The following is a 17,411-nucleotide window of genomic DNA, read 5'->3' as shown; positions in this document are numbered from 1 at the left end:
CTTTGACAAAGGAGCTAAAACCATCCAGTGGAAAAGAAGATAGCATTTTCAACAAATGGTGCTGGTTCAACAGGAGGTCAGCATGTAGAAGACTGCAAATTGATGCATTTTATCGCTCTGCACAAAGCTTAAGTCCAAGGGGATCAAGGACCTCCACAACAAACCAGATACACTCAAACTAATAGAAGAAAATATGGGGAAGAGCCTCAAACACATGGACACTGGGAAAGTTTTCCTGAACAGAGCACCAATGGTTTATGCTCTAAGACCAAGAATCAACAAATGAGACTTCATAAAATTAGAAAGCTTCTGTAAGGCAAAGGACACTGTCATTAGGACAAAATAGCAACCAACAGATTGGGAAAAGATCTTTACCCATCTTATATCTGAGAGAGGGCTAATATGCAATCAAAGAACTCAAGAAGTTAGACTCCAGAGAGCCAAATAATCCTATTAAAAATGGGGTACAGAGCTAAACAAAGAATTCTCAGCTGAGGAATATTGAATGGCTGAGAAGTACCTAAAGAAATGTTCAACATCCTTAGTCAGCAGGGAAATGCAAATCAAAACAACCCTGAGATTCCACCTCACACCAGTCACAATGGCTAAAATCAAAAACTCAGGCAACAGCAGATGCTGGCGAGGATGTGGAGAAAGAGGAACACTCCTCCATTTTTGATGGGATTGGAAGCTGATAAAACCACTCTGGAAGTCAGTCTGGAGGTTCCTCAGAAAATTGGACATTGCATTACCTGAGAACTCAGCTACCTGGGCATATACCCAAATAATGCTCCAACATACAACAATGACACGTGCTCCACTATGTTCAATAGCAACCTTATTTATAATAGCCACAAGCTGGAAACAACTCATATGTCCTTCAACAGAGGAATGGGTACAGACATTATGGCACATTCACACAATGGAGTACTACTCAGCTATTAAAAACAATGACTTTATGAAATTCTTAGGCAAATGGATGGAACTAGAAAATATCCTGAGAGACATAATCCAATCACAAAAAAAAAAAAACAATACATGGTATGCAGTCACTGATAAGTGAATATTAGCCCAAAAGATGAAGGGGAAAGGACAATGTGATAGGGGGTGTATGGATAGGAAACCGGGAAAGGGGATAGCATTTGAAATGTAAATTAAAAATTTCCAATAAAAAAAGAAAATACACCTCAGGCAAATTCTTAGTATTGGATGGTTTGTTCTGGGGAGCCTGATTGTAGAGTCTTTTTGAACGCCTAGTGATGCCTAGAACCTGCCCTCATCAAGGACGGTTGATCACAGTGTCTATATATAGCATTTTTACCCTGGTGGATTCAGGTTATTTGCACATAAATCACACATAATGGCATAGGGAGAAGGGTACTGAAACTTAAATAAACCCTCTCCATTCTTGGTCAAAATAATCAAAATTACTCCAAGTTAATTAAAGTGGTCACTGCTTTTTAGGGGGAGTTAGGAAAATTTTAAGTCAAATTTCTCACTAATGTGGGTTCTTTTCTTTTCAAAGCTGTTGGTGTATTCCTTTAGACTCTACCGTTTATTCTTTAAATGCCAACCAAAAACAAATTCTCTTAATATTTCGGTGCATGTCTTGCCAAGATGTTTATAAACATAAAATATCTATGTGGCTCAATGTATAGTATGGTTTTTTTTTTTGTAAAAAATGAATCACTTTGTATACTTTGTTTAACAACTTTTGTCTAGATCTTATTTTGTGAAAACCATTCTCTTTTTAGTAGACATTCATCTCTGGCATTTAAATGGCTTTACAATCTTTTTTAATATGAGACAGTTCCCACTTGAAGAAATCTTCTATTCTTTGATACAAACAATATAGTTGAAAACATTCTTGTCCTTAAGTATCTGTGAACTGAATGTGTTCCTTCGCTTACATCCCTAGAATGAATGTGTAAAGCATATGTGCATTTTAAGGTTCTTGTTGTTCAAGTATTGCCACATTTCATTTCAGACATGCAACAATTCATTTTTAAATATGTGTGTGTGTGTGTGTATAACTTTATTTGTTGAACTTGCACGCAGTCTTCTCTACTCACTGAGCTATACTGCTTGTTCCAGAAATGAAACAGTTTATATACACACTTACATACACACAAGAATTTAACATCTTTGCTTTGTGTGGGCCATCTACCCCGGTGATCCATGTTCCACATCCCACTCGGGCACTGGTTCTTTAGCAATCTTATGAGTTCTCCTATAATTGGCTCTTGATTGTCAAGAAGTCACAGAAAACTACCAGCCAGATAGTCTAAATTCACTGTCTCTCTGCTTCTACATGTCCTCTCTCTCCTCCCTCATGGACACTGGAAGGTAGGTATTTTCTTCCAGCTAGACTATTTTATACTGGACCACCTTGATCTACACTGGGCCCCCTTGATCAACAGTGTATCCATTAGGACCTGTGTTCATTGCTGGGTGAACACATGTATACATGATGGTGTGACAGAAGGCTAACTTGTTATCTTTCTCAAGATATTCATGGTTACACAGAGAGAAAACTTACGCATCACTTCATCCCTCCTCATTCCTATCCAAGACTCCATATCACCCTGAGGGTCCTAAGCGTAGACTTTTCCTGGATCATATCGTATGGCTGGCACTAGGCGTAGCAATCCCTGAAAATTAGTATAAAATTTAGCCAAAGCTTAATATTCCAGTTACTAATGTTAAAAGCATAATCTGTTTCTAATTTAAGTGCCCTAACTGAATTATCTTTTTCATCACCCTTACAATTTCTGAGTCAAATTGGTTGTAGAGAAGGTGTGCTTTTAATAGCTTTTTAATAAAAAAAATTACTGAAGGTTGAAAGACTATAAATATGTAATAATTCAAACATGTGAAATGTGTATGCCACCTTCTTCAGGGCAGGGCTGAGGAAGGCATCTTACTAATCCTTAACTCCATTTTCATTTAAAGAAAGATTTGTTCTCCCATCTTCTTTCGACAGCCCCTTTCTATTTGGGTAGGAAAACAGAGTACAGACACTGTAGCTGAAGGGGTTTGCAACTCCATAAGAACAACAATACTAACCAACCAGAGCTCCCAGGGACTAAACCACCAACCAAAGAGTACACATGGACAGACCCGTGGCTGCAGCTGCATATGTAGCAGAGGATGGCCTTGTAGGATATCAGTGAGAGGAGAGGCCCTTGGTCCTGTAGGCTCGATGCCCCAGTGTAGGGGAATGCCAGGGTGGGAAGGCGGTAGTGGATGGGTGGGTGGGGGTACATCCTCATTGAAGTAGGGCGAGGGTGGTTGGGATAGGAGGTTTCCGGAGGGGAAACTGGGAAAGGGAATCACATTTGAAGTGTAAATAAAGAAAATATCCAATAAAAAAAGTAAAGATTCCACAATGAGCCAGACTTTCTGATGCTTGCCTTTAATCTACACCGCTCAGGAGCCAGAGACAGGAGTTTGTTTGTCAATATTCTGGAGGCATTACTAGAGGCTGATAGGCACTAAAGACTTCTGGTTCTTCTGTAGAGTCTCAATCTGTTTATTAACAGGTTACACAGATCTTACATTACTAAAACCTGTAAAGAGTTTGAACTCCAGTTGATTAGAGCAACGATTGTGACAAAACTTGAATGCAAATACTTTTAAATTAGATTACTCTAGCAGCTGATAAGAGACACAGATGCATCTAGCAAGGCCTGTTCTCTTTCCTAATAGTCCCAATATCCTGTTCGGTTGTGTTTGTGTACATAAGAGGACTTCTGTATCCTGTCTACCGTTCTTTAAGCACATCACTCTGTAATGGTGCTTCTTGTTCTCTCTAGTCATCTCTCACATCAGGTATGAAGGGTAGCTAAGCTGACTATGTTTTCAAAAATATGAAGGAACAAACACAGTCTTTCCAATCATGTACATCCCTTCTTTGCATTTGATATATGACAAGGGAAATAAAAGTAAGAGGAGTAATTCATGGATACCAAATGTCATTTCATGAAAAAAATAAACCAGATTAGTTATGATATAAAAATAACTATGAACTCTCCCTTAAGACTCAGGACATCTGGTCCTTGTAATTGATTATCTATGCCATGCCAAATATCTTAATCTTAAAATGTTTAATATCTCTAAACCTTTAACCTTTAACCAGTGGGTTCTGACCTTTCCATGCCATAACCCTTTAGTATGGTTCCTCATGCTCCAGCAAATTACAAAAACTTAAGTAAATAAATGCATTTAGTTTAAATAAAGTAACACCGTTCCATTTTTGTTGCTACTTAATAACTGTAATTTTGATACTGTTGGGAAGCATAATGTAAACATCCATTTTTCTGAAGATCTCAGGCTACCCTTGTATAAAGGATGTTCTACCCCGAAAAGAGGACACCACAACATACAGGTTGAGAACTGCTGCCTTGGACTTTGGCTTAGGGGCTGTTCAAAATTTAATGCTCAAAATTCCATCTTCTCCTATCAATGACAAATGAGCCACTTACGATGATATGTGAATCGTAAACCTAGCTTTGGATAATAATAAAAGATTAGATATTAACCTTTCCCAACACTCAACTAACAGGTTTTATGGCAAGACTCAAAGTGAAAGGCATATATTCAGAATACTTGGGTCAATTTTGTGTTTCTGCTCTTTTATGGCTTGGAAAATTCTTGTCTTCCTTCACTGTTAATCTCTGTGTCTGTCTGTCTGTCTGCCCCCCCCCTCTCCCTCCCTCCCTCTCTCCGTGCATGTGTGTGTGTATGTGTGTGTTCACGCATGTGTGTGTGTGCTGAGCTCTGCAATATGAAGCAGAAAGGGAACCACCTCCTTAGCATCATGTTCATATCCTGCCCCTCCATTACTATGAAAAATCCTTTTGATTCCAAATGTTTATGTTGCAAATTGTTTTCTCCAAAATATAATTGCTTTCAGAATTTATGTTTACGAGCATCATCTGTGGTTATTCTAGCCGATGATTTAGGGGCAACAAACTTAACACTTTCTTAATCTTTGCAGGGTGATCATAAGCCTGTGGGTTGGGTGCATAGTGTAGTGTGCGTGTAGCTTTCTGGGATTATAGCTGCGAGATCTCTTTGATAAAGCTTTGGTAAATTCAACTCGAGATGTCTCAGGAGACAAGCTAAACATATCAAATGATATGTATATTGAAAAACATAATAGCTTTAGATAAATCTGTAAAAAATAGCTTTTCTAGTGTTCATTTATCTTTTCATCTATGTTGTGAAGCTCTGAAAGAGGTTATTGTGCATTCTTCCACTTCCTGACCCTTCAGGAATGCCAGAGCCCTCCTTTCATTCCTTAGAAGAAATATACCATATGAAATACTCTAAGCATACCTTTATGTTTTAAAATCATAAATGCGCCAAACACTGGTGTTTTTCCCTTTTAATAATTTTCTGGGATTTCTCTTGTGATAGAAGAATATCTGTAAGCTCTGTTAAACACTGAGTGACTGATTTCTTGTTGCTTCCCTTCAACACTGGCCATAAAGGAAAGCATCTTAGATACTAGTTTGCAACTAGACATTTTCTAATGAAATTAAATTGTGATGTAAACTTATCTGGGCTCATTGCACAAATTAAGTCAACATAATGCTGAGGCACTAAGTGATAACCCATACTTTTCTCCCCAGAGACCGGATCCCCCATCACTGCATCATGTATCGGACTAGGCAACTCCAAAACACCCCCACCAGGACAAGCAGGAAAATGTGTTCCAGGATACAATGGTGAGTCACAATGCTAGCAATTCGAGATGCACACCGTTAAGGAATTTGGCATTTCCTCATATCTAGTGTATAAAAAAGTGTTTGCTTTTAAGAAAGTCATTCATTAGAAATGAATGCCTCCATTGTTGCTGTTAAAGTGACTGCTATGATCTTCTAATGGGTTATTTTCTTGTAATAGCTAAAACAATCAAGAGTCTTGTAAGATTATGGATTTGAAATTATGGCATGTGAAGTGCTCAGTACTTACATATATGATTTCATTTCTGATGACGCACATTTAATCTAGAGATGTTTTAAGTATTTAGAAATGAGTAGATAAAAATGCATAGAGACAGCACGTCATTGCTATGGTAACAAGGGTAATAGATTTTTAACAACATACAAATCATGGGTTTGTTTGGTTTCCTTGCTTCATTAACAAACAGATATGGCTTATTCCATAATGCTCTTTAAGATTATTGACAAAGTTCTTGAATCGTGTTGGCTAAAATTAAATGCAGAGTAAAGGACTTTTAACAAGCATTTTATTATGAGATAATAACGACAATAATGTATCCTACCAGTATTTGGTTTTTCTATTCATAGTAGCACCCATTATAGCTACATAATTTCTACAGGACTCCCCTCCTTTGTTGCAAAATTTTTAACATTTTGACATTCAGTTTTCTTACTTCTGAATGCCTTTATAACTGTATGGACTTTCCTGGGCTGTTGAATTGTGATGTAATACAACAAAGCTGTCACACAGACCCCACAAGACAGAATATAAAATGAAAGTTCAGCCATCTGTGCTGCAAGCAGTTCCTAGACTCCCTGTGAGCCTCCCTCGTCCTCTTGAGCATGTCTACGGTTGTTGCCATTGTTCAGCTCATGTGCATACATTCATGTTTGACTGTTTATTGCAGGAAGCTACCTGTCTTATAATTCTGTGATGTCTCTGACTTCTCCTGCTATGAAAAATTGAGCCCAGATCCAGTGAATCCCCTAAATGAACAGTTGATGCCCTCACTCTTTGATTAGAAAACCCGCTCTGTGTTGAGATACTTTAAGGGGCTGCCAATGTGGAAGATGTTAAACATATTTTCCCTTAGTATCTGTTCCATTTTTATACCCAGTTATATGAAAAAGTTAAGCTTTGACGTCTTCTGGAGCTTTAATACAGAAAACTCTCATTGTTCAAAAACCACTGGCTTCCAGAGGACACACTAAACTACTGTAGTTAAGGCATCAGGGACTTTATGACTGATATACTTTTGATTTGTTCAATGATTATATAAAACTGTGAAAGCATAATATAAGACACATCATTATAGTAAAAGAAAACTACTTTGAAGAAGTAAAGGAAACCTTTCTTTGTGAAAGAATCCATGTGTTATGGTATTTCATTTCATACCCATTCTCTATAGACTGCTACAATTAGAAGACATTGCTCCTATTTTATAAACAGGAAACCAGAAGCAGATAAAATAACATGGCTCAGGGCATGTAGTTATTAGAATGTTGTCTTGTGATTTGATGAAACAAAAATGAACTTGGACTGGTTTTCACTTATGATGGACTCGTAATCAGCAGAATGCAGATATTTATAATTTTAATAAATGTCATTATAATGTTTTCCAACAGTGCCCTCCATAAATACAAACTTGTTTCAGTGCCTTCCCACAGTTGTTTGGGAATAACCTAAGTGAATAGAACAACATAAATGACTTCAGAATCTAGACAATTGTGATTCATTTTTAAGGCTGGCATGGTGTTATCTGGACACAGGATACTCTACTGAACATTTTCCATATTCAATCAACACATCATGGAGTGATATATTTGGAAACGTTAAATCAACCCAGTTTACAGAACACGAATGAATATGCTTGCTATCTTTTTATTATATGTGTATCTGGCTGTACATTACATCATCCTTTAGATTATAAAAAAGATAAACATATGGTTAATATTCTTACGTCACTTTGGGCATGTAAATGGAAACGACAATAAAAATGAGATTATGGGGATATTAACATATGATAAAGTTTTGATCATGCTACATGTCAAATGCATACACCTTTTATACTTTTATAAAATGTGTTTAGTCTATGTGTCTTCATGATCTCACAGAAATACAAACATTATTTTGGGCTAGAAACTTTAAGACTGAGTTTAGAAAACACAAGAATATATTTAATGTTTAGGGGTTAGTATTTATGTTCACAATTGTGTTTATATTTGTGTCCATATTTTTCTTTTCAGTTATGATTTTGGATGACAACATGCAAAAACTGAAGGCTAGAAGCTTAGGAAATATCGTGGTAAAGTAAGCAGTTTTTCCTAGTGTGACCATTAAGAGAAAAAAAGTTGGATCCATTTGGGAGCACATCAATTGATTGCATTGGTATTACAAGTGATGAGTTGTGTTTTGTTTCAAAATTATTCAGACTTAACTGTGTTTTAAAATGAAAGCCCCTTAACAGATAACATATTCAGATAAAAATTAAAATATCTTGTTCGTTTAAAGTAATTTTTTTCTCATCAGACAAATCATGTGTGGATGGTAAAAGTACCTTTTCATATAAGAAATATAAGACAAAACCAATAGTCATCCCTGGAAACATGCATACAAGTATCACTGTACCAATGGAGCAGGTTATATTTACGGACATATACAGATATATGGATATACGAAAGCATATATGCATGCAATAACAATTGGTGAAGAAAAGAGGATGTGGTTTTGAAGAGGAGCAAGGAAGCTTATATGGAAGGGTTTAGAGGGAAGAAAAGGAAGGGAGAGATGATGTAATTATTTTATAATCTCAAAAATAATAGAAAAACACAAAGCAGAAAGTAGCTGGTGTGCTCACCTCTTGCTCAGAATCACAGCAGGAATTTTGCAGGGTTCAGTCCAGGTGATGTGCCTGCCATTCTGGATACACCATGCTCCTGCAAGGTTTTAATGCGAGCTTCTTCCTCCTGCTGACATCTTGTAGTGAGTACAGCACTCAGGGGCTTATGTCATGCTAATGCAAGCAGCCCACTGTTTCAAATATTCTGCTAATATTTGAAAGTGCATCATATCTGATATGTATGGATTTTTATATTTGATAGAGGTAACAAATATCTATTTTACCAGCTTCTATATCCCATACATCATATCATCCTTTCATTGCTTTGCTTTTTATACCTAAAGAAACATGACAGTAAAACAGTTCAGTGTTTCGCAGTGACCATATCTTACAAATGTCATGTTTTATTCTGTTGAATCCATGTTCAATATTTTATCTGTATCATTAAGTTTGTGAAAATAAACTCTACGATGCTCATAAATTACTTAAGGACATATATTTTTAAAACATGTTGCATCATTAACCAGTTTGTGATTGAATATGGCTGTCCATTTTTGACAACCAGTTTATATTTTTAACTCGAAAGTGTTTTATTGGCTACAGTTTTCTCTTAATCCTGTCTCCAGAGCAGTTTCCTTTTTGGCCCTGTCCTTTAAATTTTTATCTCTATTATGAAATTCAGTTCTTCTGGCACTTTTATGATTATACCCAATGTTGTATTGTATATCTCTTTGATTTCATCTTTGCTCACCTTTGGATGATCTGAATTCTATTGAATATTTAACTGAATGTAAAATTGTTCAATCAAACAGTAGTACAGTATTAAAATGCTAGCAACAGTAAATACCACAAGCTCTTGAAACATTCTTCATCACTGCTTCTTTCTTCCTTCCTTCCTTTCTTTCTTTCTTCCTTCCTTCCTTCCTTCCTTCCTTCCTTCCTTCCTTCCTTTCTTTCTTTCTTTCTTTCTTTCTTTCTTTCTTTCTTTTTTTCTTTCTTTCTTTCTTTTCTTTCTTAGTGTAGACTGGCCATCACTGCCCATTTAAATAGCAAAAATGCTGAAATTTGAGTAAAAATATTTCAATTTACATTGATTATAAAAATGCTGTAGAGTTATGATAGTAAAATCTGAAATGGAGTTGAGTTGATAGCTATGAAATAGGTGACGTTTAGATAAGCAATACAGGCTTCCTTGCAGTTCTGATTAACAATCTTCACACCTTTATTGATATGTCTGCAGTGGCCAGCTTCAGTAGGATGAGTTCTCATGAGTAAAGAGTAACACATGACAGATGTCAAACCAGACTTGTCTTAAAATTTAGTTCTTCTGAATGAATTTTGTTACATTCATCTTCAGATGGCACAAGCTTCCTTTCTTTTAATAAAAGACACTAAAGCTATAAATTTACTTGAAATACTTATGTGCAAAATATGCCTTCATATATAATTATGTTGTGCCCCATAAAATATAAGGAATCCACATAAGATTTTTTAAATGATAAGTCTTGTTATTTTAAAAAAAAAATCCTACCTCATTAGACTAGAGTATATTTCTCATTTCTTATCAGTAACTATGTAAGGATTATGCTATCTTTTTAGGTGTAGCACATTCAAAAGGATGGAAAATTTTTATTATCCAAGGTTCTACTTGTATTTACATTTCTTTAAACCATATTTCACTCCTGAGCATACACACATAGAACTCTATATCCTATCCTAGAAATGACTCGGTGTCATGTTTATTACTGTTCTATTTACTACAGAAATGATCTATAATCATCCTAGGTGTCAATCAACAGATGAATGTATAATGAAAGATACACAAATATTAACATACACATGCACACTCACACACACATAACTGTAACCACTAAAATATCACATTTCTTTAAACCAGAGTCCATATCTCCCTAGATCTGGTTATAACATGACCTGTTGAGGGTAGAATGGTGAGAGAGCAGGGCTTGCTAGGGAAAATGTAAGCCAATTTGTGGGTGGATCCTAACTTAATTTATGGAAGTACACTGTTTTTGGAACTTTAAAAAAAAAACTTGTCTAGCGTCATACACTTTTATATAATCTAACTTTAAATGAGTCATCTCTGTCAAACATGGTTTCTTTGCGTGATCTCTGAGGTGAGATTTGAGGCTCCCATGATTCAAAAGCATTTATATATCCCCTCATTCTAATTACTGGCAGCTTTGCTCTGCATAAATCCAGAAGAGGTAAAATACATTAGTATCATCCCTAAGCTATAATTTTTCCTTTTGGCAATTAATGTATTTAAGTCCTTGAAGATAAGATAGCTTTGGCCTAAAATCATTTCATGCTTAGCCTGATGACAGGGAGGAATGAGTGGTGTTTTCCCTCTGCAGCCACAGAGATTAATAGCCAGACTCTGAGTTCTAGATATAATTATGAATTATAAAGATTTAATGTGTCAAGGCATGGTAGAATTTGATTTCTCCTTTTGTGAATGATGGAACAATATATTTGAAAATAAACTACATAATTATATTACATGTGGACACTAGAGTAGATCAGAAAAATGAGCACAGGGACATCTCATTTCTCTCATTAATAAAATATCTTTGGAAGATTTTTGTTAATAATTTATTTTTATCCATAAAAAAAAAACCCACTTACTTCTAGATTCACATTCGCTAGCCACAACACTCAATTCATCAGCTGGAAAGGTTTGTGAAGTCCAGTGCTTGCTTAGCTTGTATTTATAGAGCTTTTTAAAATAAAATCCCTCCCTAAAACTTGTTTGTATAGCTCCATGTTTAGAAACAGTGCTATGTGGTGGTAAAGGGGCAGGGGACAAAACAACCAGAAACAAAACCCAAAACCTTGTGGTAATGTTAGGTTCTTTCATTTGCTGTATACAAATAGCGTTCTAGAAGTCATTTCTATTTGGGTGACTTCATCAGAAAGCATTCTGGTGATGCCCAAACTACGGCAGGCCCTCGGATGAAATAAACAGGATCCCTGTTTCTTCACTGCTTAATGGCGATTACTTTCATTTATAGAATTTGCATTTCTCTTAGAGGAGAAAACTTCACGTCCACGTGGTGGTTAGAAAATTCTTTTGATTTTGAAGCATACTGCAGCCAGTTAATTTAGTGCGGCAGTTATGGTCTGTGAGTTGCTATGAATACAAAATGCTCATGAATTTTAGAAGGTGCTCCTGTAATTGCATCCAGAGTTCCAATGTGCAGAAATAAAACTGTGAGTCAGTAATTTCCAGACAACAGACCGCAGTGCCTTTAAGATTTTCACTGCAATTGCCTCCCTTCGAAATGCTGGGCTCACAGTTATTAAAACCATTGGTCTCTGACTCTTCCTCTCTCAGGGCGTACATTTTTCCTGACCAGGTCTATTGCTGCTACGGGAAGTATGGCTCGAGGTATCCACTCCTTGATGTGTTCTCATGACCTTGTCCTGGGGCAGTGGTAGGACGACAGGGAATTGTGTGGAGTTGTCCAAATGGCTTTTCCTTCACTGTCTGCCAATTTCTCATTCTACAGATATCGAACTCCTGACATTTAATGATGTTTGCTCACACTGTGACAGTTACACAGCAGCTATTCATTTACTGGGCTCCCATCTAGGGAAAGAGCTAAGATTGTTCCCTTTGGGGGGCATCCTCTGACTAAGAACAAGTATGCCACAGGGTTACAATTCTGTTCTCTCAAAATCTCAAATCTAGGTTTTAGTATGATCTTTATTGGCCTTGTAACAATACTGTGAGGGAGATTAAGAGATCCCTCACTTCGTCAATTTTGACATAAACAAAGAGTAGCATCAAGAGATACATAGCCAGAACCAGCACAGTCTTTGTTCATACAGAGAGAAGGAAATGTTTTGGGCCTCTCTCTTCTAGGAATACAAAGTAACTTTGTATTCAAATCTGAAGAAACACCAGGCCCTGGACTACGTAAGCACTACCAAAGCCACATAGTGTTTCATGCCAGAATTCTTCAGGAAATAGGAATTAGATCTGCATTCTGAAGCCCAGGGTTTCTGCATAGAATAGGGGATAAAGTTTACAGTTCAAGAGGCACAGCAAGCATCAGGAAGCTCTGTATTTTAGATGATTTAGGATTATGCTACTCTTTGGCAAGTGAAGCTCTCGACTTTTTATTTATTTTTTTTTAGTGATTTCACAGCACTCTGGTCTCTTCTCATAGAGGAATTGTTGCTGCCTTGGCTATTTCTCTTTCCCCATTCAGTATGGTCTCTTTGAAAAGAGTATTATCTACACTGAACTACTAATTTAAAATTAGAGGAAAAAGAATCTAATTTCACTCTGCTTGCAAGAGCTAAGGAAAGTGTCATGGGGTAGTAGAATTTGAAGAGTGAGAATAGAAACTAGCAAGATCATTTGAGTATTTTTGCATCCTTCATTTCTTCCAGCCCAGCATACTGTATTTCATTTTGTACTATATCAGAGAAAGACACCACTCTACCATTATTACAGAGGGAGGAATTGCTCTTCATGCTAGACAGTACTTAGATATAATGGTCAAAAGTGCTTGCTTGAAATATTGCCGAAAATATTGTCTCTACATTGTCTGCAGTTAACTTCTGTTTCAATCTTATTCTTTATTTATTTCTTTATCAATTTATCATCTATTTATTTATCTATCATATATATACATATGCATCTGTCTGTCCTTTATGAATGTGATATATGTACATACACACACACACACACACACACACACACACAGATATTCAAGTCTGAAACTTTTCTGTTCTGTTTTTCTCTAATGTCATAATGGGTCTTACCTCTAGGTTTGCTGTTTAGACACTTTTTTAATATTCCAGAGAAAATCGCCTGAATTTATTGAGATACCAGCCGTGCCCTCCTAGTGAAGAGCACAGAGCATTCCACCGTTTTATCTTAAAAGAAGGTTGGATTTGTGAAGAATTAAGCTGTTTTCTTGAGGTGTTTTACTGGCTTGAGATAGCTAACTGTCATTTCTAGCAATGCACATCTTATATTTTTGTTGTGAGTCTATCCTTTAATGGCTGAGCCATCTCTCCAGCCCATAGCAACTCACATCTTAAGTACAGATAAAAATTTCATTCTGGAAGCCTCTGGAAGCACAGAATGAAATAACCGCTATAAAACATTCCTTTCAACGTATCTTGGGTATTTGCATTTTACATTACTTCACGGAGAAGGCATCATTAACTGTAGCCTTCCTGCTAGTTGTATTTGTAAATATTAAATTTTTACACTTCACTTTATGCCAGGATCTCCATGCATCAGAGATCATATCTTATTCTGTTGCAGTATTGATGCATGGCACACTAGGTGAGGGAAAGCAAGCACTAAGGAAATAGTAAGTGAACTAAATTAATGAAGAAAATGAATGCCTGACTGAACACAAATGTGAATATGTGAGTGGCTGTAACAGGTGAATGATTCCTCTGGTATCCTTTTGCTTCTCATACCTTCATTTTCCCTCCACAAACTTCTTTCTCAATTAAGCCATTAAACTGCATCCTAGCTAAGTACACTACAAATTCTTAAATATAGTGAAAGCCAGGTGTGTTAGCACATGCTTTTGTTGTCAGCACTCAGGAGGCTGGCAGGAGAGGCAACGGCAGAGGCAGAGGCAGATGCAGCAGGCAGAGGCAGAGGCAGAGGCAGAGGCAGAGGCAGAGGCAGAGGCAGAGGCAGAGGCAGAGGCAGAGGCAGAGGTAGAGGCAGAGGCAGAGGCAGAGGCAGAGGCAGAGGCAGAGGCAGAGGCAGATGGATCTCTTGAATTTGAGGCTGACTTGATCTACATATGGAGTTCTAGGCCAGCCAGGACCATGCAGTCAGACTCTGTTTCATCAAAGCGAAACAAAGCAAAGGATCGGGTCTCCATACATCCAACTCATCTTTGTTCCGGTATCTCTTTGCTTCATTCTGTTTTCTGGCCTGTATTCCAGAAATGACAATTCTAAGAATCTTTGAAGTTTCTCACTCAGATACTACGTTTCATCAGTAAATAAAGAACTTATTTGAAAGCAAAGTTTGTCATTCATTTAACCTTGTGTAATGCTTGATCACTATTAGTTTTTTTTCAGACTTCTACCAATAGATACTGTTCTCCTAGTTTTTAATTTGCCTGCACTGATGTTGTTGTTTTTCCTCTGATGATGATGTCTTTTTCCTCTTCCATAAGCTCTACCTTCATTTTCCCACTAATTTCTAAGCTTCTTATGCGTCCTGAGCCACTTATGACCTGGCGGGCTTATTGCCAAGCTTCCAGACCTAGGATTATTATTTATTTCTTTTGTATGTGTGCATTCCAAGCCAAGGGTGCCCTTAAACTACTGATGTCCCTGGCTCTATCTTCTAAGTGCTTGGATCACAGACATTAGCCACACTACCTCAGCAGACATGGCTGTATCGACACTGTAAATGTCATCTCTGCTGTTTCAGTGTGAAAGTCAACCTTGCCATCTCTCCACCCCCCACTTAAATAAAACACAAGGAAACAGAGGCTGCTGGTCCAAAGAGGAGGCTGACACCTACCTCATGATATCCTCCAAGAGTGAGGTTTACTAGATGGAAGATCCTCAAGGCCATGAATCAAGCTTCAAAGTGAGAGGGAGAATGTGAGACCAAACCAGGATGATGTATGGGAAGATCTGTCATGATAGGGCCTTAAGGGGAAGGGGTGGCTTCACTCTGAAACCTGGACAGGCGCTTCATTATAATAAGAGATGAGCAAGGCATGTGTGTGTGTGTGTGTGTGTGTGTGTGTGTGTGTGTGTGTGTACGCATGCACACGCAAGTGCATGTGCGCAGGCAGACTGTAAGAAAGCTGCACAAATGGTTATGAATCATAATTTAGCGTTCTGCATATATACAGTAAGAAAAACACTTGTTTAACAATATACTCCTCAGTGTACACAGGTCTCATTATGGAGAATTTGCGTGTGGATAGCTGGGCCCACATTCCTATGTACCAATACTCTGTTATCCTTACAACAGTTTAGATGCCAGGAATCATTTATTACCATAGCTTTATTTTCTTCCTTTGCCGGCAATGTAATAGAGAGGTTATTTCAGAAACTCGTGGATCTGTCCAAAAATGAGAGTAAGAGGGTTAGAAGGGGCTCCATACCATGATATGTTTTCTGTGGGAGCAGTTGAAAATGACCCCTTCAGTATGCCCCCCCATCAGAGTTATTCACATTTATTTAACAGATAATCTGCTTCACGAATTATTGCTCTTCCTCCTGGCCCTTTGAAGGATTTGATTTTCCACTTAATGTCTCCTTTTCCCCTCCTGGCATCTCCATGATGACCTTAGCTTGATCATTAGAATTTTTTCTGTTCCTGTTATATTTCAGTTGTTTAAAATTGACCTTTACCTCCTTTTGCAAAATGTTAACACACGCTGCTCAGAACCAAACAGATAAAGGAAAACTACTTGCAAGGTATTTTAGAAGAATTAGCATAGTAAAGTTATTTGGAAGAGCCTGGGGGGCTTATCACCTTCAGCCTGCTGCCTTTAAACAGATTAAATGATGAGCAGCAATGGTTAAGGGCTGCAGCAGTAGCAATGAGTCAGCATTTCTAGACCTTTTGCTGTTGTTTTGCACTTTGGGATAACTGGATGCTTTCATATGCATTTTCTGTAATTACATAATATCCTGACATAATAGCATATTCTTATTGTTTATATTCATCAAAGGGAAAATCCACGAAGAGAAAGTCTCAATTCTGAACATCTATGCCCCAAATGCGAGGGCACCCACTTTCATAAAGCTCAAAACACACATTGAAGCCCACACAAAACTATTGGGAGTCTTCAACACCCCACTCTCACCAGTGGACAAGTCATTGGAACAGAAACTAAACAGAGATACAGTGAAACTAATAGAAGTTATGAGCCAAATGGATTTAACAGATATTTATAGAACATTTCATCCTAAAACAAAAGAATACACCTTTTCAGCACCTCATGGTACCTTCTCCAAAACCAACCACATAATTGGTCACAAAACAACCCTCAACCAATACAAGAAGATTGAAATAATCCGATACACCCTATCAGATCACCATGGCCTGAGGCTGGTCTTCAATATCAGCAAAAGCAACAGAAAAGCCACATACATGTGGAAATTGGACAACTCTCTACTCAATGATAATTTGGTCAAGGATGAAATAAAGAAAGAAATTAAAATCTTCCTGGAATTTAGTGAAAATGTTAACACATCATACCCAAACCTATGGGACACAATGAAAGCAGTGCTAAGACGAAAATTCATAGCACTAAGTACACTGGTAAAGAAACTGGAGAGATCTTACACTAGGAACTTACCAGCGCACCTGAGAGCTCTAGAACAAAAAGAAGCAAATACACCCAAGAGGAGTAGAGGGCAGGAAATAGTCAATCTCAGGACTGAAATCAACCAAGTAGAAACAAAGTCCTAATAAGGGGAAAGTTGAGATAACCATTGGGTGACTGAACTTGAAAGAACCTAGCTCGAGTCTCAGGATGGCGCGCCCCAGGAAACACCGATCCTGGACGAGCCCCCAAATGAAAGATCCCAGTCAGAGAGAGACCCTTACTCAAGTCTCGGGAAATCGCAGACCCCAGACACAGAGAGACCATTTTGGATGTAATAAGCAAAGGCGAGGTTTATTACGGAGACCTATTACAGAGTTCTCCGGGCCGACACGTATCCCACGCAGGAGACAGAGGAGTCGATCCTGAAACTCAAAAGTCAGGGGTTTATATAGGGAAAGCTAGGGAGTTTGGCGCGGTTACACACAATTGGCTAATTTCTGGCTCGGCTATAAGTGATTGGCTCATTCAAACATGGC

At 37.6% G+C, this 17,411-nt stretch overlaps 1 protein-coding gene across 2 annotated transcripts in view; it reads left to right on the top strand.

Annotated features, from left to right (window-relative positions):
• The window catches only part of Acss3 (acyl-CoA synthetase short chain family member 3), a 185,620-nt gene that overhangs the window by 149,734 nt on the left and 18,475 nt on the right, over window positions 1-17,411 (top strand). The window contains exons 10-11 of one of the 2 annotated variants that reach the window (XM_032912114.1): window positions 5,637-5,732; window positions 7,977-8,040. In XM_032912114.1, coding sequence (XP_032768005.1) covers window positions 5,637-5,732; window positions 7,977-8,040 — 160 coding nt within the window. Of the gene's footprint in view, window positions 1-5,636; window positions 5,733-6,637; window positions 7,561-7,976; window positions 8,041-17,411 lie in introns of those variants that run through there. The other variant, XM_032912106.1, reaches the window with a different exon arrangement.

The sequence above is a fragment of the Rattus rattus genome, chromosome 1 (genome assembly GCF_011064425.1).
Source record: "Rattus rattus isolate New Zealand chromosome 1, Rrattus_CSIRO_v1, whole genome shotgun sequence".
Lineage (NCBI taxonomy): Eukaryota > Metazoa > Chordata > Mammalia > Rodentia > Muridae > Rattus > Rattus rattus.
Note: the sequence above shows the minus strand (reverse complement) of the source record. Positions and strands in the feature narration are given on the sequence as shown.